Below are 25577 nucleotides of genomic sequence, written 5' to 3' on the forward strand. Positions count from 1 at the left end.
CATGAATCTGTGTTGACATCGGGTCATATATGTAGAAATGTGAAATACATTTTGAAGTTGGTGCCTTCTTGGCCGAGAAAAGGCAGAAAGTGTTTTTTTGGCTCGTGGATGAAAAACACCAAATCTGCGTCACTGGAAGCTCCTTTACAGACTCAGAAATACAAAGATTTCACATCTCAGGGGAAAATGAGGGCGGGATGCACGAACATTCAAAAATACTACCAGGTTTCTAATGATACAAAGATTAATGCTAATGGTTGAAGTATCCCTTTAAGTTTGAAAATATGACAAAGTGAAGACAGTCCAATCTCCTAAAAAACAACCCCTACCTCCTGTAGCAACATTCTTGGGATTAGGGCCGATGATATTGGAATGTGGCCCCTTTTTTTTTCTTTTTTTTTTACTTCATCCTCTTGTCATTATTTTTCCTCACCTGGTTTACCTGGTTTTTCTGCTTCCTCGTTGTGATCCTCTCTTTTCTCCCATCTCTTCCCTAAGCAGCTTTTAAAAACAAACTGAGAACATTCCTTTTGGACAGTAAGTACAGATAGAAACAGATACAAGTCCTCTGCTCTGCTCCACACAGCACTTTGTTACAGGAAGCAGCTAATCTCACGGTTCAGTTCACTCCATCTTTAGTGCACTCAGAAGCCTCTGTGCCTGACATAAACGTATGTGTACACACTCCAGCTACACACACACACACACACTCCTAGCTGTGGTGCTACAAACACTCATCCTGTAATGCCACAAATTGCACTCCTTCTGAAAGAGTCTCATCAATCCCTTGTCTGCTGGACATCACTGTGGTTTTCATGATCGATGGCAGGGATGCAGTATGGGAAATGGTGTCCTCGTAGCACCTCCCACCCACCCCACCCCCCACCCCCCTTCTCTATCAAAGAGCAGCGGAAAGGCCTCCAGAGGGTCGTGGAATTTCAAGCCTTAAATAATTCATCAGAGTGTAATGCTCATTCCTCACACACTCCCACATTTCTCTTTCCTCCTGCTGAGCCCGACACTCTAGCTTTCTCCCCCACCCCTTATTTCATTTTCCACTTCTTCCCCCTCCCTCTCTCTCTCTCATCCAAAGTCATTCTCTTGCCCTCCTCTCGTAGCATGAATATGTAGGCCTGGATGTTAGATAAGGATGCTGTTTACTCGTATTTTCAAAAAGGAAATTTTTTAGAATGCTCCTCCTGCTAATAATGTGACAGTATTCTTTTAACAGTACTCACTAGGATGCTTCAAATCCACTTTGTTGGCTAGATTCAGCGTCTTTTCTTCACCTGTGTGCACGTTTGCATGAACACAAAGATGCATATCAGATCATTAATGATTCATATCCTCACCTGACTTGCAGCATTTAGTCTCTATATCTTCCCCATTTCCATCCAGATCTTCATGAATGTGGTCCAGGTCTGACACCCCTAAAACAACAACAGATCTCTAATGTGCTGCTACACGAGCTCCATCAGCCTTTATGGGTCTCTCACACAAACCAGTTAATTCACAGATCAGACAAGAACTCTGGCCTTTGAAGTGTAAAACGATGAATATTTAATCCACGTCCCTGTAATAAAAAGGTTTCTGCATCAGAATGTTTGTACTGAAATGTGGATTTGCTCTTGTTAGAATTTGAATTTCATATTTAAATTTTCCTGTGACTGAGACACATGATCTACATGGCAGGATAACCCAGATCCTCTTCAATCTTTTATGAGTTATTATAGTAAAAATGGACAAATAGGTTGTTTTACAGCAGTTTTAAACCTCCTGTGATGTGTGAAACCTCAGCTTTCCGTCCACCTGACCGCTCCTGTCACTGATGCAGATTGAGAGTCTCATGGGTTCAGCGACTGCTCCGTCAAGCACGGTCTGATAGAAACCATTATTCCTCTTGTTTTGTTGTTGTGGTGCAGCCCCGGGGAGCACAGCGGGAGCACAGCCCAGTAATGGGAATCAATCACGTGCCATGGTTACAGCTGCCGGCAAACGCAAAGACAGCGCCCACAGTGAGCTGTACTACGAGGAGGCCGACTACGAGAGAAGAGTCCGCAAACGCAGAGCCAGGTGAGTCCCAGATCTCTAAGACCACTTACAGATCCCACACCTAATGCGCTTTCAATTTTAAGTTAATTGGGACAAATCTCAATATTGTTTCACAAGTGTATCTGAAATAGAAATAGAAAACCTTTATTGACATTATACAACCTAAAATAGAAAAGCTTCACTAATTCGAGTGCACAAACACACAGATCCATGTATGCAGATGCACAGTAACAAAGTAGCTTGCACAGTATATAAGTATTGCACAGGCAGAACTGTAAATATAATTTTAAAAAAGTATTTGGCTGTAAGAACTGTACATGTAAAAGATATAAATATATACAGTATGTTGCTAAGGTAGAAAGTAGAAATAGAAAAGTATAGATCATTTTGCACAGTAAGACATTTTATAGTGCATCTGAAACTGTAATGTAGTTAAGTTAAGTTTATATCTTTCAAAGTGGTGGACGTCTTAGTCTCTCTTTTAATTGACAATATGAACAGGAGGAATAATTAATGCACATTAAAACCTGTGTCAACATACAGTACTGCTCAAGCACAGAGAAAATCAAGTTTCTTAAACCAGAACACTTAAGGAATCCAAAGTGGAGAAGATTGTTCTTGATTCTTCTAGACTTGTCAGAAAAGTCGAAAGAACAAAAATCCCTCCTCTCACATACATACAAAATATTCAGAAATGCTCAACTGTATGTGTAAAAAAAACATGGTGATAAGTTAAGTAGAAGTAAGTTGTATAGAGAGGTAGAAGTAAGTTGTATATAGACGTAGAAGTAAGTTGTATAGAGACGTAGAAGTAAGTTGTATAGAGAGGTAGAAGTAAGTTGTATAGAGAGGTAGAAGTAAGTTGTATATAGATGTAGAAGTAAGTTGTATAGAGAGGTATAGAGAGGTAGAAGTAAGTTGTATAGAGATGTAGAAGTAAGTTGTATAGAGACGTAGAAGTAAGTTGTATAGAGACGTAGAAGTAAGTTGTATAGAGACGTAGAAGTAAGTTGTATAGAGAGGTAGAAGTAAGTTGTATATAGATGTAGAAGTAAGTTGTATAGAGAGGTAGAAGTAAGTTGTATAGAGAGGTAGAAGTAAGTTGTATATAGATGTAGAAGTAAGTTGTATAGAGAGGTATAGAGAGGTAGAAGTAAGTTGTATAGAGATGTAGAAGTAAGTTGTATAGAGAGGTAGAAGTAAGTTGTATAGAGAGGTAGAAGTAAGTTGTATAGAGAGGTATAGAGATGTAGAAGTAAGTTGTATAGAGAGGTAGATGTAAGTTGTATAGAGAGGTAGAAGTCAGTTGTATATAGATGTAGAAGTAAGTTGTATAGAGAGGTAGATGTAAGTTGTATAGAGAGGTAGAAGTCAGTTGTATAGAGAGGTAGAAGTAAGTTGTATAGAGAGGTATAGAGATGTAGAAGTAAGTTGTATAGAGAGGTAGATGTAAGTTGTATAGAGAGGTAGAAGTAAGTTGTATAGAGAGGTAGATGTAAGTTGTATATAGACGTAGAAGTAAGTTGTATAGAGAGGTAGATGTAAGTTGTATAGAGAGGTAGAAGTAAGTTGTATAGAGAGGTAGATGTAAGTTGTATATAGACGTAGAAGTAAGTTGTATAGAGAGCTAGAAGTAAGTTGTATATAGATGTAGAAGTAAGTTGTATAGAGAGGTAGAAGTCAGTTGTATAGAGACGTAGAAGTAGGTTGTATAGAGAGGTAGAAGTAAGTTGTATAGAGCGGTAGAAGTCAGTTGTATAGAGACGTAGAAGTAGGTTGTATAGAGAGGTAGAAGTAAGTTGTATAGAGCGGTAGAAGTCAGTTGTATAGAGACGTAGAAGTAGGTTGTATAGAGAGGTAGAAGTAAGTTGTATAGAGACGTAGATGTAAGTTGTATAGAGAGGTAGAAGTAAGTTGTATAGAGAGGTAGAAGTCAGTTGTATAGAGACGTAGAAGTAAGTTGTATAGAGAGGTAGAAGTAAGTTGTATAGAGAGGTAGCAGTAAGTTGTATAGAGATGTAGAAGTAGGTTGTATAGAGAGGTAGAAGTAAGTTGTATAGAGAGGTAGAAGTCAGTTGTATAGAGAGGTAGAAGTCAGTTGTATAGAGACGTAGAAGTCAGTTGTATAGAGACGTAGAAGTAAGTTGTATATAGATGTAGAAGTAAGTTGTATAGAGACGTAGAAGTAAGTTGTATAGAGAGGTAGAAGTAAGTTGTATAGAGAGGTAGAAGTAGGTTGTATAGAGAGGTAGAAGTAAGTTGTATATAAACGTAGAAGTAAGTTGTATAGAGAGGTAGAAGTCAGTTGTATAGAGCGGTAGAAGTAAGTTGTATAGAGACGTAGAAGTAGGTTGTATAGAGAGGTAGAAGTAAGTTGTATAGAGACGTAGAAGTAAGTTGTATAGAGAGGTAGAAGTAAGTTGTATAGAGAGGTAGAAGTAAGTTGTATAGAGAGGTATAGAGAGGTAGAAGTCAGTTGTATAGAGACGTAGAAGTAAGTTGTATATAGATGTAGAAGTAAGTTGTATAGAGAGGTAGAAGTAGGTTGTATAGAGAGGTAGAAGTAAGTTGTATATAGACGTAGAAGTAAGTTGTATAGAGAGGTATAGAGAGGTAGAAGTAAGTTGTATAGAGACGTAGAAGTAGGTTGTATAGAGAGGTAGAAGTAAGTTGTATAGAGACGTAGAAGTAAGTTGTATAGAGAGGTAGAAGTAAGTTGTATAGAGAGGTAGAAGTAAGTTGTATAGAGAGGTAGAAGTAGGTTGTATAGAGAGGTAGAAGTAAGTTGTATAGAGACGTAGATGTAAGTTGTATAGAGACGTAGAAGTAAGTTGTATAGAGAGGTAGAAGTAAGTTGTATAGAGACGTAGAAGTAAGTTGTATAGAGACGTAGAAGTAAGTTGTATAGAGAGGTATAGAGAGGTAGAAGTAAGTTGTATATAGATGTAGATGTAAGTTGTATAGAGAGGTAGATGTAAGTTGTATAGAGACGTAGAAGTAAGTTGTATATAGATGTAGAAGTAAGTTGTATAGAGACGTAGAAGTCAGTTGTATAGAGACGTAGAAGTAAGTTGTATATAGATGTAGAAGTAAGTTGTATAGAGACGTAGAAGTAAGTTGTATAGAGAGGTAGAAGTAAGTTGTATAGAGAGGTAGAAGTAGGTTGTATAGAGAGGTAGAAGTAAGTTGTATATAAACGTAGAAGTAAGTTGTATAGAGAGGTAGAAGTCAGTTGTATAGAGCGGTAGAAGTAAGTTGTATAGAGACGTAGAAGTAGGTTGTATAGAGAGGTAGAAGTAAGTTGTATAGAGACGTAGAAGTAAGTTGTATAGAGAGGTAGAAGTAAGTTGTATAGAGAGGTAGAAGTAAGTTGTATAGAGAGGTATAGAGAGGTAGAAGTCAGTTGTATAGAGACGTAGAAGTAAGTTGTATATAGATGTAGAAGTAAGTTGTATAGAGAGGTAGAAGTAGGTTGTATAGAGAGGTAGAAGTAAGTTGTATATAGACGTAGAAGTAAGTTGTATAGAGAGGTATAGAGAGGTAGAAGTAAGTTGTATAGAGACGTAGAAGTAGGTTGTATAGAGAGGTAGAAGTAAGTTGTATAGAGACGTAGAAGTAAGTTGTATAGAGAGGTAGAAGTAAGTTGTATAGAGAGGTAGAAGTAAGTTGTATAGAGAGGTAGAAGTAGGTTGTATAGAGAGGTAGAAGTAAGTTGTATAGAGACGTAGATGTAAGTTGTATAGAGACGTAGAAGTAAGTTGTATAGAGAGGTAGAAGTAAGTTGTATAGAGACGTAGAAGTAAGTTGTATAGAGACGTAGAAGTAAGTTGTATAGAGAGGTATAGAGAGGTAGAAGTAAGTTGTATATAGATGTAGATGTAAGTTGTATAGAGAGGTAGATGTAAGTTGTATATAGATGTAGATGTAAGTTGTATATAGACGTAGAAGTAAGTTGTATAGAGAGGTAGAAGTAAGTTGTATAGAGAGGTAGAAGTAAGTTGTATAGAGAGGTAGAAGTCAGTTGTATAGAGACGTAGAAGTAGGTTGTATAGAGAGGTAGAAGTAAGTTGTATAGAGAGGTAGAAGTCAGTTGTATATAGACGTAGAAGTAAGTTGTATAGAGAGGTATAGAGATGTAGAAGTAAGTTGTATAGAGAGGTAGATGTAAGTTGTATAGAGAGGTAGAAGTAAGTTGTATAGAGAGGTAGATGTAAGTTGTATATAGACGTAGAAGTAAGTTGTATAGAGAGGTAGATGTAAGTTGTATAGAGAGGTAGAAGTAAGTTGTATAGAGAGGTAGATGTAAGTTGTATATAGACGTAGAAGTAAGTTGTATAGAGAGCTAGAAGTAAGTTGTATATAGATGTAGAAGTAAGTTGTATAGAGAGGTAGAAGTCAGTTGTATAGAGACGTAGAAGTAGGTTGTATAGAGAGGTAGAAGTAAGTTGTATAGAGCGGTAGAAGTCAGTTGTATAGAGACGTAGAAGTAGGTTGTATAGAGAGGTAGAAGTAAGTTGTATAGAGCGGTAGAAGTCAGTTGTATAGAGACGTAGAAGTAGGTTGTATAGAGAGGTAGAAGTAAGTTGTATAGAGATGTAGATGTAAGTTGTATAGAGAGGTAGAAGTAAGTTGTATAGAGAGGTAGAAGTCAGTTGTATAGAGACGTAGAAGTAAGTTGTATAGAGAGGTAGAAGTAAGTTGTATAGAGAGGTAGCAGTAAGTTGTATAGAGATGTAGAAGTAGGTTGTATAGAGAGGTAGAAGTAAGTTGTATAGAGAGGTAGATGTAAGTTGTATAGAGAGGTAGAAGTCAGTTGTATAGAGAGGTAGAAGTAAGTTGTATAGAGAGGTAGAAGTCAGTTGTATATAGATGTAGAAGTAAGTTGTATAGAGAGGTAGATGTAGGTTGTATAGAGAGGTAGATGTAAGTTGTATAGAGAGGTAGAAGTAGGTTGTATAGAGAGGTAGATGTAAGTTGTATAGAGAGGTAGAAGTCAGTTGTATAGAGAGGTAGAAGTAAGTTGTATAGAGAGGTATAGAGATGTAGAAGTAAGTTGTATAGAGATGTAGATGTAAGTTGTATAGAGAGGTAGAAGTAAGTTGTATAGAGAGGTAGATGTAAGTTGTATATAGACGTAGAAGTAAGTTGTATAGAGAGGTAGATGTAAGTTGTATAGAGAGGTAGAAGTAAGTTGTATAGAGAGGTAGATGTAAGTTGTATATAGACGTAGAAGTAAGTTGTATAGAGAGCTAGAAGTAAGTTGTATATAGATGTAGAAGTAAGTTGTATAGAGAGGTAGAAGTCAGTTGTATAGAGACGTAGAAGTAGGTTGTATAGAGAGGTAGAAGTAAGTTGTATAGAGCGGTAGAAGTCAGTTGTATAGAGACGTAGAAGTAGGTTGTATAGAGAGGTAGAAGTAAGTTGTATAGAGCGGTAGAAGTCAGTTGTATAGAGACGTAGAAGTAGGTTGTATAGAGAGGTAGAAGTAAGTTGTATAGAGACGTAGATGTAAGTTGTATAGAGAGGTAGAAGTCAGTTGTATAGAGACGTAGAAGTAAGTTGTATAGAGAGGTAGAAGTAAGTTGTATAGAGAGGTAGCAGTAAGTTGTATAGAGATGTAGAAGTAGGTTGTATAGAGAGGTAGAAGTAAGTTGTATAGAGAGGTAGAAGTCAGTTGTATAGAGAGGTAGAAGTCAGTTGTATAGAGACGTAGAAGTAAGTTGTATATAGATGTAGAAGTAAGTTGTATAGAGAGGTAGAAGTAGGTTGTATAGAGACGTAGAAGTAAGTTGTATATAGATGTAGAAGTAAGTTGTATAGAGAGGTAGAAGTAGGTTGTATAGAGAGGTAGAAGTAAGTTGTATATAGACGTAGAAGTAAGTTGTATAGAGAGGTATAGAGAGGTAGAAGTAAGTTGTATAGAGACGTAGAAGTCAGTTGTATAGAGACGTAGAAGTAGGTTGTATAGAGAGGTAGCAGTAAGTTGTCTGCTGTGTTGTCAGGCTGGTCGTTGCCGTGGAGGAGGCCTTCACTCATGTCCGGAGGATGAAGAAAGAGGATGAGCGTGCGACACCGTCTGACATCATGGACGTGCGTGAAGCCGCTCTGGCTATATTTCCCTCCATGGCCCGTTCCCTGCAGAAATACCTCCGCACCACCAGGAGGCAGCACTGCCACAGCATGGAGAGCATCCAGAAGCACCTCGCTTTCTGCCTCATCAATAACATGAGCCCTAAGGTGAGCTTCAACTTCTCGGTCTATCAAGTGCCATCAAGTCTATCAAGTCTGATAATGTTTTTCTAAAAACAGTTTCAGAGATCTAGAAAAGAAAAGGCTTGCTGCTGTAAACAACGTTACAAACATCAGTTTTAGATTGTTGTTATTGTTGTTAGTGGTGACAGCGAACTGGTTGTTAAAACTTGCTTAAACTAATTTGATAGTCCAAACTACTCTTAAACTGGGAATGTGACAATCTGGTTTTCAGAATTCATGAAGAAGTTTCTATTTTTGTTTTTACAAAAAGGAAAACTAAACAAGAACCCCAGCGGTCTCAATTAACAGTCAATATAATTTATCCTCAGGACCTAGCAACTATGGAAGCAACTAGTGATCAGAATTCAAATGATAAAGCTAATTTGAAAATGAAAATGCATTAACAGAAATGCTTTTAATTTTCAGTCACTTTCCTGCACCGTCCACTTTGCCATTTCATTTTCGAGTTGGTTTGAATTATGAGAACTTTTTAGCAGTCAAGTTTGAAAAAGAAAAGCTAAAGACCTTTTAGTTTTGATTTGAATGATGTCATACAACATAGAGAGTAAAAGTATAATGCAAATTGGATGACTGAATATTAATTTTAAATATAGGTCAAATAATGCACCTATATTCTGAAAATTAAAACTTGTTTCATTTACATTTTTTGAAGTTGAAAACTAAAATGAAAATTAGGTAAATTTGTCATCATTTTATTTTTGAGTCAAATAATAATCCACCCATATTCTGAAAATGAAAAAGCATTTCTGTTAATGCATTTTCATTTTCAAATTAGCTTTATCATTTGAATTCTGATCACTAGTTGCTTCCATAAGCAACAACTTCTTCATGAAAAATCACACACACAATTTCGGACTTTTTTCAACCAATCATGATCCATGACTACATAAAAAATGTTTTACAAAAAGTACAAAACAAACATGTTAAAAACAACTTCAAAGACTTTTTGACACTATTCTTCTCCCATACACATACTGTATTCACGACCCACTGAAAACTGCTCCATGACCCACTTTTGGGTCCCGACCCACCAGTTGAGAACCACTGTTTTTTTTTTTCTTTTGCTTTTTTTTAGATTTATTTTGGGGCTTTTTGTGCTTTTATTGTAGAGATAGGACAGTGGATAGAGTCAGAAATCAGGGAGAGAGAGAGAGAGAGTGGGGAATGACGTGCGGGAAAGGAGCCACAGGTGGGATTCGAGCCTGGGCCCCGCCTGCTTGGAGTACCAAAGCCTCCATACATGGGGCGGGCGCACTAAACACTGCGCCACCAGCGCCCCAAGAAAGAACCACTACTTTTAACAAATCACATTAAAAATGTTTAAAACGAATGTGTTAAGAATGTTCTTGGTAAGTAGTATCATTGATTGTTTCTGTAATTCCAGGCCTTCCTCGAGGCTTACTTGGCCCCGGGTCCCACCCTGCAGTACGGCCCTGAGCGCTGGATGGCCGACCAGTGGACTTTGGTCAGCGAGGCGTCCGTCACAGGCGGCATTAAGGAGGGGACGGAGTTCCTGCTGAAGTGTCTAGACTTCAGCTTAGCTGTGACCATCAAAAGCATCCCGTACATCCGACTGACTGAGGAGTACATCGACCCCAAGTCTCACAAGTTTATACTGCTGCTCCAATCAGAAACCTCAGTTTAACCAGAGCTGCTGGACTTACACTGTTAAGATTACCCTTCTGGACTTTTCAACAAAAAAAAACATTTTGTACGGTTTTTGTACTTCTGTTTATGTAATTTTCTTACATAATGTATCTTTGTGTCATTGTCTTTGTCAAAAGAAAAGACAATAAAAAGGACAGAAGACAGGAGGGATTTCTCTGTCCTGACATCTGCAGAACACTGATCAGATTTTCCTCTATGCACGACGGATCACACTCTCAAACTTTCTTCTTCCATATCTTTGCATGTGCCAGTGTGTGCCTGTGTGGGAGAGTTCATGACTTAAGAAGGAGTGTGTGATTTAGGCTGCAAAAAGTGTATGCGTTAGTGTTTCAAGTAAATACCCAGGATGTGTCACAACGTGTCTCTTCTTCTTCCTCCTTAGCGTTACTATAGTGACCTGGAAATTTAATATACCATGAATCCTTTTAGGTTTTCTCCTTTTTTAGTATTTGCAAAGTCTTTTTTTTAACAGTCCTGTATAACAGATGTTTGTACAGTATTTATATGTGAATATACTTAATAGACTTTTTATATCCAAATTGTGCATTGCTTTGATTTTTTAAAAAACTTGTCAAAGATTTCCTTTTGGTTTTAACATGCGCTGTATTGGTTGAGATAGCTGGACTGTAAATGAAAGAAGACGTGTTTGTAATTGTCACAGACATCAGTGAAAACACAAAAACACAAAAGACTGAATGCAAATGATCATCTCACCTATGTTTAGTCTTTACTCAGTTACACTAGTGAGGTGTACTCTGGTTTTTTTTTTTTAAGCCTAGCACTGACACATTTTTTGATGCCTAATGTTTAGGTTCATGCAGTTGATCTTTTGACAAACCCCTCCTCTCTACATACATTTAATCCTGTTCACCACGAGCTTGAAGGAATATTTATTACAGCAAAGATTTCACACATTTTTTTTCCAAATCTCTAACCAGTATGAATAATCACTTATCTCATTCTGTCAAGTGTTTCAACACGCATTTCAGATGAATCATTTATAGTAAATTAGCCCAGCTCCATGTCAGTATTTTCTGCTGTCAGTATTTTGTCTCAGCGTCTCACTACTGCCCCCTATCTGCAGTGACAGGAACAAGTAAAACAGTCCTGAGCTACAATCAAACTCTCTCTTTATCTGTATAAATATTTTATGTGCATTTTTAACTAAAAAAAACCCAGTTTGTATTTATGATGCCTGTCATGCTGGAAATGCATATTTACAAAATGTGTTGCTATGGTTACCGATGGTGTAGTTTTGTTTAGGATTTTAGAGTGTAGATGGTTGTAAATAGTTGTAGACTACACATGTGCCTCAGTTATACATATATATAGCATACATGTGCAGTGTTCAGGTGTGTGTGTGACTGACTGTGTGTGTGTGTGTGTGTGTGTGTGTGTGTGTGTGTGTGTGTGTGTGTGAATGAGAGGTCAAGAAAAGAAAAGGGAACGTAACGAAGAAAAGAGATTTGTTTCCCCAAATGTCAAAGATCCCACTCGTCAAGTGTCCTGAGTTTGTCTCTGTCATTTTTTTTACACAACAACATGTTAAAGCACCACAACCGTGTCAAAGTCTTATTTGTAAAAAAACAATAAATATTTGTATCGACATTTTCAAGTCATTTGGTTGTTTTTGTGTCTTCTGTTATTATGGTTAATGGGAGGGTTTTATTTTTATATTTAATAAGTAGCCCTCGCATTGTTTTGAACTTTTTGAAAAAAGAAAGTCTCGGGGGGGAAAAATAGATTGATAGATGTTTATAAAATAAGTACAATGAGTCAACAGCAGTATACACTCTGCCCAAGTTCTATCACCTGTAAGAACTTTCAAATAACTAGGAACAGTATACAAAATGTTTTATTAAACTGCACTCATACTTTATATATATATCGATATTTGCAGTTTCATGCGTTACTTTTTTGTGTCAAATATCACAGGATGTCAAACTTCTATAAATACTAAGAAACATCTATCAACAAATACCAATATCCAAGAATAAATGCAGTTTGCTAAAGTTTTTTTTGTGCACTGAGACTACTCTATTTGAGATTTGTGTGTGTGTGTGTGTGTGTGTGTGTGTGTGTGATGTATATCAGTGGATAAAATTTAACTCAAGACAGGAAGTGTACATATAATTTATTTTAATCCCAAAACCCATTCCAGGCTTATTTACATGGTCGAAAAGAACATTTCTAGACGCTGAATAGATTTATTTTTATTTCTAGCTGCAAATATTCTGTATATTTGGAATTATTTGATTTGTGAAAAGTTATTTAACTGTACATTTGTTAAACTAGAAGAAGAAAAACTGAATCTTAACCATCTACTACCCTCAGGCTACGTTTTACTCATCATCATCATCCTCATCATCTTCATCCTCATCCTCTTCATCATCCTCTTCATCATCCTGGTCGTCATCGTCGGCCTCATTTTCATCATTATCTTCTTCATCGTCTTCTTCCTCGTCATCATCCTCCTCCTCCTCCTCGTCATCGTCATCATCTTCATCATCATCGTCCTCGGTGTTGACTTTACCAGAGAGCACGTCTTCGATCCAGTCCTCCAGCTCCTGCGCGGTGGGCAGATCCTCTTCATCGTCCATCTCCATCCACACACTGTCAGCCTGCACACACACACACACACACACACACACACACACACACACACACACACACACACACACACACACACACACACACACACACACACACACGCACACACAAAAAGTCAAATAATGTTTCAATCATCAATATTCACGTCTTGTCAGAGATGTTTTCAGGGACTCACATCTGTAACGTTGACGACTCCAATCTGAGGTCTGAACAGGTCCACTTTGAAGGTCTTCTCCCAGTAGGGGATCAGCTGAAGTGAAAAGAGATCCCATTAGACCTGCAGCTGATCTAAACGTCTCCTCTGACCGCCTGTGGGACTCAACAACTCACCAGGGGAAAGTCATCAGGGTCGATCCAGACGATGCTGAGCTCAGGTACCTGGGTGTTGTCTCTGGCCACCTCCTTCAGGATCTCCAAGAACTCAAAACCATCTGAGAGCAATTTCACACATTGATATGTAAATACTGTAATTTACATCTTAACTGACTCATCTGTCACAAAACTGCATTTTACTCATCATGTTACTTCAGCATCTTCAGCACTATTCACCACTGCACTGTTTCATGTTTATGTAAATATTAGTCTTTTCTTATTCTGTTTATTGTTGATATTTAGGGCCCAAAGCAGCAAGTGCGTAGGACCCTCTTGATGGTTTCAAGGACCCTCTTGATGGTTTCAAGGACCCTCTTGAAACCCTAGGAATTATTATTTTTCTTCTTCCTCCACTTTAATGTGATTTTGAGGGCCTGAACGTGCGCGAAACCTCACCAAACTTTCCACGGTCATCAGGTCTCATGAAAAATTTGATATTTTGGTGGTTTTGTAAAAGAATTTCACAAAATGGCTCAGTGGCGCCCCCTTGGCATTTTCAAAATGGCCTCCCCATAGAGGGTTTTTTCACGTACACTCACGAAAATTGGTACGCATATTAAGCTTCTCGGGACGGACTAAAAATCCTCCTGCGGCGTTTCAAAAACCCCGACAGGACCACGAATTCAAGTTGAATTTCACAAAAATGGCCCAAAATCACGCAGATTTCAGCCTTCCTATTTGAAGGATCTTGTACAAGGGCGCTCATCAGATCGCCGCAAACTCAGTGTCAGTGCGTTCTAGACACGTTCAACATATCCCGTTGTGCTCTGCATGTTATTTCGTCAAAGGACGTGGCCGCGGCGTGCGTTAGAACTTTCTTGTGCGTTTTGGCAACTTGCCAAAAAAAGTAATTGTTTATATCTCTGCCATCTAGTGTTCAATCATATTACAATTTCTCATGCATGATACGGGACCCGCCCTGAACACATCCATTATTGAAACTTTTGGATAAGTCACAGCACCACCTGTTGACAACAGGAAGTTACTTCTACTCAATTAGCATTAGCCATTGCTACACGGTAGCTCAATTCCCCCTCAGAATTGGTGTGGACCATGCAAACACCTTGGCCATACAACACTTTCAAGCTCAAACGCCTACGTCCAACGCTGTCGCCATACGGATGCGCTGTCACCATCAAAAAGGAAGTCATTTTTTCACGGGCTTAACATAGTCGTTCAGTCCCGAAACTTCCTACATATGTTCCTGGTGGTAAAGTCAAACATCTTACACCGTTTAAATGAGTGGGCGTGGCTTAATGGCTCAGTGGTGCCCCCTACAATATTTCAAACATTCAGCCCCCGCAGCACGTTGAACCTACTGTTCTGAATTTTACTATACGTATCCATCTTGACAACACCTACAATAAACCCTCTTGCACCCATGCTCAATATCCAACAGGAAGTCCACAAATCACATCGCCATAAACAGGAAGTGGCTGTAACTCTTGCTAGCTAACGGCTAACTAGCTAAACTTGTACAAATAAATAAATACAGGTATCAAATGAACCTGCACGAAATACTGCATCCATTGGTACCAAACATGGCATGCTATCATGTCGGGAAGAGGGGTTAATAACGCTCTCAAGTCAAGGTAGTTCAAAATGTCTCATGCATGATACAGAGCCCGTCTGAAATTAAGGCAATGCTGCCATCTTGTGGTGACTATCCATGATTGAAATATTTTAATTTAGAGTGTGGTTCCAATTTGTTCCACAAGGAGGCGTAACCTCCAAGTGAGACAGCTTAGTGTGCTCGGTAGCAGGAAAGGAAACATACCTGTTGCTCTTATTTCCCTGTTAGACCAGTTTACAGGTGAGTAAATGTCACAAATCACATACATGTGGTCTATATATTCTTCTATAGCATGTGGAAGGTAACGCCATCCTTTAGTGTGTGTCAGGATGTGTTTTAAATTTGTTTTGAAGGTTTTAAGGTACTTTAGCTATGATGCTCATGAGCGCTAGCTTAGCTCATCGCCACGTTCATATAGCCTATGTCTGTCATGGCTTGTACCTAGCTCCCATGCTCTTTTGCTAGTTTTGTAAAGCTCCTGCTTCGCTGTTTCTCTATGGGATTTCCCATGTTATTTGTTAGCATAATGCTAAGCGAGAATTTAACTTTTATTGCAACTGTATTGCATTGATAAGAAGCTCTTAAGTAGCAGATTATTATTATTATTAAATTATTTTATATTTGTGAAAAGAGTAATAACACACAGAAATGTTTGTTTTATAGTTTTGAGCATTTTTGCATGTAATTAATGACAAGTATAAGTTTATGTATATTTCTGTACATATTATGTTGAAATGTGGATAAAATGTTTTTTTACGAAAGAAAAGAAAACGGAAATTTGATGTGCATTTTGGCAACTTGCCAAAAAAGTAAATGCTTATATCTCTGCTATGCAGAGTTCAATCATATTCAAATTTCTCATACATGATACGGGACCCGCCCTGAACACATCCATGATTGAAATTTTTTGCTTAGTCACAGCGCCGCCTGTTGACAACAGGAAGTTACTGCTTCTCAGTTAGCATTAGCCATTGCTACAAGGTAGCTCATTTCCCGCTCAGAATTGGTGGGGACCATTCAAACACCTTGGCCATACAACACTTTCAAGCTCAAACGCCTACGTCCATCGCTCTCGCCATACGGATGCATCATTCGCCGTCAAACAGGCAGTGGTTGTAACTCTCATATACTTTGTCTGATCTGCCTCAAACTACACAGATATGATCAGGGTTGGCCTCTGAACACAGTGACATAACAATAGTCAACTTTAACCATAGCGCCTCCTACTGCAAGGAATAAGTACTACACAATGCTCAATTTGCTCCATATTTCATAGCTATCATGACAGTGCCAGCCTGAACTGCTCTACGTCAAAATTGTCTGTGATCTTCATTACGCTGCCTATTTCAGCATGCCATAGTACGACTTTTACACAAATCGGACTGCACGGCCTGCTGCTTAGCCACGTTCCGCTGCTGCTGCACTCCCGCTGTCGCAACACACCCCGACATGCACAGGGGTGCGAGGGCCCTTCATCACCGCTTGCGGTTTTAATTCATGTTGTATCTGTACATAAGAGAGTTCACAGTTCACTGGAGTTAAATTCCTTGTGTGTGTAAGAATACCTGGACAATAAATCTGATTCTGATCAGTATTCAACTTTGTGGCCAAAGTATCCACTAGAAGCACACAGAAACTAAACTGAAGAAATACTTTGACATTTTACAAAACAAGATTGCTCCTTTCTTACAGAGAGTTACATCACAATGTTTATGTTTATTGAGTTAACTTAAGTTAGCATAAAGAGTGCAAACAATGAACCTGTCTCTGACAAAATATAACAAAAATCAGCTGATTAATCTGTGATTTTACAAATTATTTGTTTTAACCATGAAAAAACTAAACATATTATATTTTCTATTCAGTCAGAGACAGAGACTTCATAAAGTCTCTCCCTCCCTCTTCCTGTTTCTGTTCTTTATGCTAGGCTAAGCTAAGCTAAGCTAAAATAAGCTTATTTCATACTGGCCCTGGCTTTTTATAAAGTGTACAAACATGAAAGTTACTTCAATATTCTCATCTTGGTCTCTCAAGAAATAAAAATGAAATTTCCCCAAATGTTTAAATATTGCTGCTTACAGTCTTTACATTGGAAGGTTTTTTTTAGTTTTTATCTCAATGTTTTAAATGGGTTTTTGTGTATGGATAATGCTCTATAAATGAAATTGCCTTGCTAATCCTTTAATTATTTGTATTCTTTTATTATAAGGGTTTAAATTGCCATTATATGACCTTTTAATTTCATGTTTTTAAAAGTATAAATTAGGTTACGTTGCTTTATACCTGGGGGGTTTTCCGATAGTCCTTTCTGAATTTTATCATTTATTTTTTTACATCTGGCAATACCCTCAAAGTGTTTCAGTTTGTATTTGTCTTAAATTATAATGCCACTAACAATAATGACTGGCTGGGTGTTTAAATCTCAAGTTTAATGTAATTATCAAATGTTAGAAGAGGACAGGATTGATAAGAGCATAAATGTTCTATAATCTTCGGTGTATCCCGTTCATGTGTAACTTGCTCTTACCAGGGTCCTCCTCCTCTGCAAAAGCAACGATGTGAATTCCATCAATATCATCCTCCTGAGAAGTAGGAGAAGAAGAAGACCAAGCAGAAGAAGCAAAAAAGAGAAGAGAAGAAGACGAGTATGAAGAAGACATAGAAGCAGAAGAAAAGAAGATGAAGAAGTGGTAGAAGAAGAGGAAGACAAATTGAACTTAAAGTTACTTCAAGTGTCAGAGAAAACTAAATTTAAGTGTTGTGTATTTTAGCTTCCAAACAGTCATCACTCACCCAGGTCTCAAACATATCTTCTGCACGCAGTTTTCTCAGAGTTGGTCTAATGGCACAAAAAAAGACAGTATGAGTTCTTTCCACAGAAAAAAAAATGCATTACTTTGCAAAACAAAAATCAAATAGAACATCAACATTTCTCTTTGTTTTACCGTCTGTGTTCAGTTATAAAGTCCACCAGCACCTCCTCGGAGTGAGGCCTGCCTGGGATGGTGACCGGCTCCTCCATGAAGGGCTCATAGAAATCCACCTCGTTCAGCCTCAGAGTCAGCTCTTTGGCCACCTGAGGAGACAAAAGAGGGGTCTCTCGATAAAAACATCCCATTTCTACATGTGTCTGTTTATTTGTTTGTTTGCTACTTACCGATTTCTCAAATGTTGCAAAGAACTTGATGTAAGGCTGGAACTGCTCTGCTGCTTCTTTAAAGGCCTCGTAGTCTGAGGAGCAAAAGAGAAAACAGATATTCAACACAGCAGTGGTTTACTGTGCTTTTGTTTTCCGGATCACACATCTGTTTGTGCTTCTTTTGGTTGTGTGTATACATGACATTTGCACATCAGGGAGTGGAAATAGATGAGCTTTGACCTCTGCTTAATCCTCCCACAGTTGGTCAGATGGGATTTTGCACTACTCTAAACTCTTCCACAGCATGTTGGGCTTGAACATAGCGGTGGCAGCTGTGTGAGCATGCAGTGGTAAAAATGGATCTGTAAATCCATGGAGATGAGGGGGTTAAAATGCACTCCTGTTATAATGAAAGGGCATGAGCCACAGAGAGCTCATCTAACAAGGTAGTGAGCTGCATTCAGACAGCACAAAAAAAAACAAATCAGTTTTTACAATTCTACAATTCACTTAGCAGACTCTTTTATCCAAAGCGACGTATATCAGAGAGTAAGTGCAACACAAGCAAGGATCTAGAAAAAAGGGAACAATGTCAGTAAGAGCAAACGATCAGCTTTGAGTCTGATTGGACACACAGGTGCTGACAGGAAGTGACCAGAGGCAAAGCACAACATTGAGGGCAGTTCTTGAGAGCTCTAATCAGTATAGAAACCATCTTATAAGTCGTGGTTATCAAACAAAAACCATCGTCATTACCATCATCATCATCAATAATATGGAGACCATCATCATTAAGTTAGTAGGTATTCATGAAAGAGCTGGGTCTTTAGCTTTTTCTTAAAGGTGCAGAGGGACTCTGCAGATCACATGGAGTTTGGAAGTTCATTCCACCACCGGGGGGCGACAGAGAAGAAGAGTCTAGTCAGAGACTTAGGACCCTGTTGTGAAGGTTGGATCAGACGCCTTTCATTGGCAGAGTTCATTCAAACAGCCTCACACACTCACGCTCAGAGTCCTCGCTCTTGAAGTAACCAATGAGGCGGATGTCTTCCTCCATCCTGTCAAAGGCTCTCAGCTCCAGAGCGTTTCCTATCACCTCCACTGGTTCCTCCAACAGCTAGAGACGAACAGAAAGAGTAGAAAAAGAGTACTGGGTATAGTTTTCTAGACTTGGCTCGACTGGGAATCTGCCCAAAAAAATGTCCCTTTACTCACATCCAACAAGAACTCCACCAGGGTGTTAGCTGACAGCAAGCCGTCAAACTCGATCACACGGTCGGCCTTAAAAACGTAAACACTGCCCTCCTCCTCCAGGTCTGACATTTAGGGGAACATATGATGCGATTCAAACATTGTTCTCTAAGTTATTTGACCCTCAACACATTCTGTGGTTGACCATATTCAAACAGCACCGACTTTACTCCAACATAATTCTCAGCGTGGAAAGCTCAGATGCTTTGTGCTGCCATTTAGAGGTTGTTATTTGTTATTTGTTATTTGTTATTTGTTGGGAATATCACATATCAGTATAATTTTACGGATTTAAATCAAATGAAAACACTGAGGGTTATTGGCACACACTTTTTGAATAAACCAACATTGGATAACTCACTAGCTACTGTTTTTTTTTATTGTTTTTTTTTATATTGCACAAAAAAAACCATAATAGATAAATGGAAAAACAGACAGTACATAATGATTAGTTAATTAACAAAATATACATTTTGCTCCTCCAGAAGAAATGTTCTGGAGGAGCCAAATAAACCCAGAGGGGCTCGTCGAGTGGCCCTCCTAAAGAGAAACATGTAACACAGAGACATATTATTAATGTAGTCCAAACAAAAACAATAAAGCTAACAAGAACACATACTCAATAAGGTGTAAAAGAAAGCAAAACAAGAAAGAGACAAATTAAAGAAGAGGGGGAAAAGGAAAATAAGCTCCTATGGCAGAGAATGATTATGATGGCACGTTGGTTAATTGGCCTGTTAGACAGGGAGATGTCCAAACGTTTGACTGGGGCGGCCTGAAGTGTGATGTGCGCACAAACACACACAAATAAATATCAATGATTTACCCATTTTAACTTCACCAATCAACATGGCAACTTTAGCTGGATTATTGGATGACTAAAAAAAAGATTTAGGTTCAAAGTCACAATTTTAAGTACATGCAAACTCCTGCACACTATCTAACCTTCAAAAAGACATAAATTGGCGGTATTTTGTACCCAACACATTATTAGTTAGTGCATTGCAAGTAAATGAGTGTGTACTACATCCTATGCATCTGTCTTGTAAAATAGATGTGCAACATATTTATTTTCAATTTAAAGTAAAAAATAGCCAAACACAGTTTAGGATTTTTCAGATTTCAAAAGGGGGGGGGGGGGGGGGGCATGCTGCCTCTAGACAAGCCCCTGCTATTAGCCAACAGCTAATGTTAGCATTTGTTCAGGTTTTGGACAGAGTAAGTGCTAGCTAAGAAAGAGGCGGAAGGATAAGACTTGTGTTTGGTTGTGTTTTGGCAGGGAAAAGAAAATGTGGAAATTTCTAGCTTAAGTCAGGTTAGCAAGAAATGCCCTTCATACATGTAGTTAGCATAAGGAAGGAAAATGTTAAACGGTATTATTAGCTATTTTTATGCCTGTAGAAGGAAACACATTTTCTCGTTTTGTTGGAATAGCCTTAAAGATACATACAGATAAACCTCATTATACACAAACTCACCCAGCTTCTTTGCAACTTTTGCATCCTTGTGGGAGTCAACCATTCCAAACCCGATGTCCTTCTCTTCCAGAACCTGAGCTGCGAGCTTTAGAGAAAAAGAACAGGAATGAACACAGACCATTTTACATGAAACTTTGAGAAACACATTTATTCTGGGTTCAGGGCACGAGAGAACATTGTTGCTAGTTTAGTTTAGAAAATGCTTAGGGGAGAGAGAGTGTGACGGTAGTACCAGGTAAGGTCTGGAGAAAAGAATTAATACCAAAGTTGGCAATATGAAAGAGGTGCTTAAGCTGCTCGGGGGCACCGGAGACACAGTTACATAATCACCCAGACTGCCTTGATCTAAATATAACCAAAGCAGAAGAATAATGATTCTGCCCATTGATCCGTGAAGTGCAGAAGGTGAGACTCACCTGCTGTTACATCTTCATGCTACGCTATGCTTCATGCTAAATATTATTATTCTGTTTTCATTGCATGGCTAAAAAGCTCTGGAGGAATAAAGTTAAAGGTATCCTGAAGAGATGTTTATATACTACTTTTTCAGGTTGTGAGTGATATTAATTAGAGTATCTGACCTATTTTGAAGTTGAAACAACACATTAAATTACCCTTTAGTTGCAGACAATAGCTAATGTTAGCTTTCAACCACTAAGCTAACATTACTGTTTGCTAGGAAGTGGCTTAAAACGGAACATTTTTGAGCGTTACATGATACAACAGGAGAAGGGTGACGTAAGCTTATGTAGCTTTATGGCATCCAATCTAAAACAATGTCAGCTAAGGCGCGGCTGAATGCTAACATTAGCTGGTCTAACTATAGCTGAATTCATTTATGAAAAACTTGTTGCAATACACAACATCACTACATCACAGTTTGAGTGTGATGTCAGTGGAAAATGGCGGTAATATGGTTAGCGGCAAGGCTAAAAAAAACTTGCTAGTATCAAGCATTTATGTAAACAATGGTTTAAATCTTCACAGGGAAACTGAACACATTTTTCAGCCAATTAATCAGACTCATCCACTGGTTGAAAATATATTCAGTGTGTTCAGTAAGCCTACTACTTTTGCTTCCAGCACACACAGTAACTACGGTCTGTTGTAGACTGTGATCGGCTATAACATCTTCAAGGTACATTGTTTCCATGCCTGACACTATGCTAACACATGGCCCAGCTGTGTGTGTAAAATAAGAGAAGCTAATATCAGAACTGGGATCAGATTACCCTCTACACATCAGAGAGAAGAGCCGTGTGTAACATGAGACAGGGCACAGTGCACAATGATTCCTACAGAGTATTTTAATTCATCTAACAATTAACAGCATATCCATCTGATTGGCTTAGCTGTTTTATTAGATATTTAACTGTATAGACAAACAATATCCACTAAAATGATAAATCAATGACAATGTTTGTTCCCCTAACATGTGGGACTATTGTAACACCCATGACTTTGTGGCCTGTTTCTGCAGGTCTGATTCATTACTTGTGTTTTACATGCATATTAAATAATACTAAGAGAGGTAACAATTACTGACCAACACAAGTTTCAATAGATCTCAACAGTTGCCCACCTAGTTATTGGAGTAAAAATGTACAATTACAATACATGATATATCATTAATTTACTGTTAGTCTTGTAAATGGTCCACATGTTTCACTGCCACTAAACCAAAACATTGCATCTTCTTATATCTCATTTAATGACACCTTTATTTTCTTAACAATTTTCCTCCTATTCTGGTCTTTTCAGTCTTTCTGTCCCTATAATAACTTTTATTATAACCTTACTATAATCAGAATCAGAATCATTTTATATTGCCAAGTCGATTTACACATACCAGGAATTTGTCTTAACTTTAATTTCCTCCCATCCTCAATACTTTACCTCCAGAACCAGCTCAGTCATCTGGTGTCGTTTCTGCAGCTCCTTGCTGTCCGGTACAGGCTCGTGGTAGTACAGACAAAGCATGCTGTACTTCTTCAAGGCTTTCTTGTAGTTCTTGTCATTGACATCTAGGACGCGGTCTTTCCCGTCGTACTGTGGGAACTCCAGGCCCTTTTCAGCCGGGGCCAGGGGCACGAGGCTCAGGCAAGGGAGCAGAAACAACCACAGGGAGAGCATGGTCCAGAACAAAAACCACACACCCCCCAAAACAAATGCGTTAGGTTTAAGTTTCACAGAATGAAACAGTACAAGCAAAAAAGGTCACCTAAGCCCTGTGGAGGGCAGGGAAATGTAGGAAATCAGAGTTTTAGAGGTAAACGTTGGTCTGTCAGTTACAGTTTTTAAGCATCCCAAGCTTTGCAGAGTAATCCAATCTTTACAAGCATCCTCAGGACAACTCTTTCAACCACTCTGATCCCTCTTTCATGCCCTCTCTCTCCTCAGACACAAAGGCAAAAAGAGGAGCACAGCCGGCCCTGTGAGGTTCTGGGGTTGGTGGATACCATACATAGCAGCAGTCCTCTCTCACTTCCCGTGCAGGACAGGCCCATTTTTAGGAGACCAGTTGTTTAAGTGCTAAAAATAAATCTGCAAGTGAGAAAGAGAGATAGTAGAGGACAGTGGGGTGTGTGTGTGTGTGTGTGTGTGTGTGTGTGTGTGTGTGTGTGGGGGGGGGGGGGGGGGGGGGGGGGGGGGGGGGGGGGGGATAGAGAGTATTCAGTTCTTCTCATTCCTTGTGATGTGTCTGTGAGGAAGTCAGTGATATGTGAGGAGGGAGCTGAGACACAGGTTATAATGGGTTAAGTTATTTTGAGATGTGTGGGTATCGAGAAACACAGTGGATGTGTGTTTTTGTGAGCAGAAGAATGGTGGTGTATTTTAAGTGACCGCTCATGGTGCCAACAGGTGTGTGAAGGGCATCTCAAATAATCTGAGTGTGTCGGTGGTTGTTCTGCAGAGTCATGTGCACAGTTTACACTGACCATCAAGTATTCCTACTTTTAAAGTCTTTATATGTGATGTTTTGATCCAGCAGATGTCGCCCTTGAGCACCAGCATGAAACCAAAACAACTCGCGCTGCATTGTTGTGTTAGCATGCTAATGCTAGCGACCTTTATTATGCTCGTATCTTCACACTGCATGTAAATTTACCTGAAATGAGCGTGATCTAGAAACACAGTTAAGCAGTGAGTACAGTATGTTATTCTTCTTTTCTCTAGTCCCTCAATTAAACAACTTTTATACACAAGGGGAGGAGTCAGCCGGCCGTCCGGGCGATGTAAACAAAGTGAAGATAGGACTCTGAAAACTCTGAAAACATCACAGACAGTGGGACTCGGGTGTTACACCCATTGTAGACAGTCATGACTCACAGAGTTATTTTCAGAGGATATACTTGATTTATATTATATTTAAGTGTGAAAAATCACAAATAAAGACTTTAAGTAACAAAATGTATTTGGATATCTTTTGCTTTTGGTTCTAAAAACACCTCCCAAAACCTACACTTCAAATGAAATACCTTGATCGTGTATTTTATATTTAATCTTCACATACATCATAGTTAAACTTCTTTCATAGCAGCCCTAACCTGCCTTCCTCTTCAGTCTTCTTCATCTCCACTCTCTGCTTCAACTTGTTTTGCTGCTTTTGAAGGAGCCTCTTCTGCCCTCTGCAGGTAGAAATTGTGTCCTGCTGAATTTGTTGGAATCAAACTCAATTGAGAAGTTAATCCTTACTCTTGGTTTTTTTCACCATACAGTGTTAACTCGAGCTGCATTGGTGTCTTCTGGATCCAGACAGAGGATTGGCCCTGTGAAATGTGATCTTAAAAAGTAATTAAGCTTTAAAACACCCAAATCATTGGTGCCCAAAGTGATAACTGTTACAAAGTGTTTCACCTGCTCAACCTTATCCAAGTGCAGACAACCACAAAAAGAACATTTCTTCAGCTTTTGTTCAATCTATCATCCTCCTGGCAAGGTTTTCAAAGGCCGAGTCATTAAATCGCTCTGCAGATCAAAAACCTCTCACAGCCAACAAATCAAGAGGCAACGACAGAGAGCTCGACTGTTCAGAGTGAGAGGCAGAGTCATTAGTTCACACAGCCAACCACTGCTCAGGTTCACCTTTTTAATCTTTTCTGCTTGGCTGAACAGCAGGTCTAGAGTGTGTGTGTGTGTGTGTGTGCGCGTGTATTTCCTGCACTGATAAAGAGGAGGGAGTGCCAAAAGTCATTATAACATGTAATAAAAATATGCAAAAGCCAATAATGAGCCAAGAAATAGTCCGAAATAATTCAATATTTATCGCAGTTGTTGAAGAAAGGCTGGCCAGTGTTTACTCACCTGTAATTCCTTATATGTCCATACAGGTGGTGCACCAAACAAGGGAACATTAGTTTATGTCTAAGGCTGTTTTCTACAGCTTCCACTAGGTGGCGGTATAATGCAAAACATTTTGGACTAAACTTACATGCACCCCTACCCTATTTTTTTTCAAATATGATGAAGTAAATCATTAATACAAATGTTCCCACGTTATCAGTTTTAAATTGTTTATCATTCTTGAGTGTGGAAAATGCAAATATGTGATATTTGGTGAGGCAAATAATTGGAATTAGGGTCTTCATTTGAGGTGAAATGAGGTCAGTTTCAACCTCAAAGCAGCAGCCTGAAGTCATTAGAAGACAATTGTCTTGCTCAATGACACTTAAGCAGAGTGTATGTTTGCTTACAAGATAAGATAATCCTTTATTTATCCCACAACGGGGAAATTTACAGTGTTACAGCAGCAAAGAGCAAAGATTGCAAACAAAAAGTGAACACAGTATAATTTAAATTAAAAAATAAAAATGTAAAATGTACAAAAAATAGATAGATACCACAAAATAGATTTAAAAAAAAATAGATCAGCTGACAGCTGCAGTTTTGACAAAAATGTAGTCAGAATCTTCAGTGTTGAAGAATGCTTGAAACTGGATCCTTCATTTGAAGGGGGGGGGGGGGGGGGTATTGGGGGTCAAGGGGCGTCTCCCCCCCTCAGAGCCACAGAGCAATGGTGGAGCGGATGATCCCCACCACCTCCTCCGATCATTCCCAGATCATTTATGTTTTTTCTCTGCGGTGCCGGTGGGTGGGCGCGATGTTAACTCTCTGCTGTAAAGTGAAGCAAGAGAAAAAATGGAACACAGTGTACAAAGAG

At 38.8% G+C, this 25577-nt stretch overlaps 2 protein-coding genes across 2 annotated transcripts in view; one reads left to right on the forward strand and one right to left on the reverse strand.

Annotated features, from left to right (window-relative positions):
• LOC132986581 (vang-like protein 1) overlaps window positions 1–10697 on the forward strand; it is a 31380-nt gene extending 20683 nt beyond the window's left edge. Inside the window, exons 7-9 of the mRNA XM_061053039.1 lie at window positions 1923–2073; window positions 8055–8289; window positions 9710–10697. Of these exons, the coding sequence (XP_060909022.1) occupies window positions 1923–2073; window positions 8055–8289; window positions 9710–9970 (647 nt within the window). The 3' untranslated portion in view covers window positions 9971–10697. The remainder of the gene's footprint in view (window positions 1–1922; window positions 2074–8054; window positions 8290–9709) is intronic.
• A 1413-nt stretch (window positions 10698–12110) lies between these two features.
• On the reverse strand, window positions 12111–22869 carry casq2 (calsequestrin 2). Its single transcript, XM_061053041.1, has 11 exons — window positions 22313–22869; window positions 20417–20501; window positions 18903–19003; window positions 18693–18804; window positions 17706–17779; window positions 17494–17624; window positions 17342–17387; window positions 17076–17130; window positions 12934–13034; window positions 12779–12853; window positions 12111–12614 (listed from the first exon to the last, which is right to left on the reverse strand). The coding sequence occupies exons 1-11, from the start codon at window positions 22547–22549 to the stop codon at window positions 12336–12338; spliced, it is 1296 nt and encodes a 431-aa protein (XP_060909024.1). The 5' UTR covers window positions 22550–22869; the 3' UTR covers window positions 12111–12335.
• Between the last annotated feature and the right edge of the window lie 2708 nt (window positions 22870–25577).

This window comes from Labrus mixtus, chromosome 13 (assembly GCF_963584025.1).
Source record: "Labrus mixtus chromosome 13, fLabMix1.1, whole genome shotgun sequence".
NCBI lineage: Eukaryota > Metazoa > Chordata > Actinopteri > Labriformes > Labridae > Labrus > Labrus mixtus.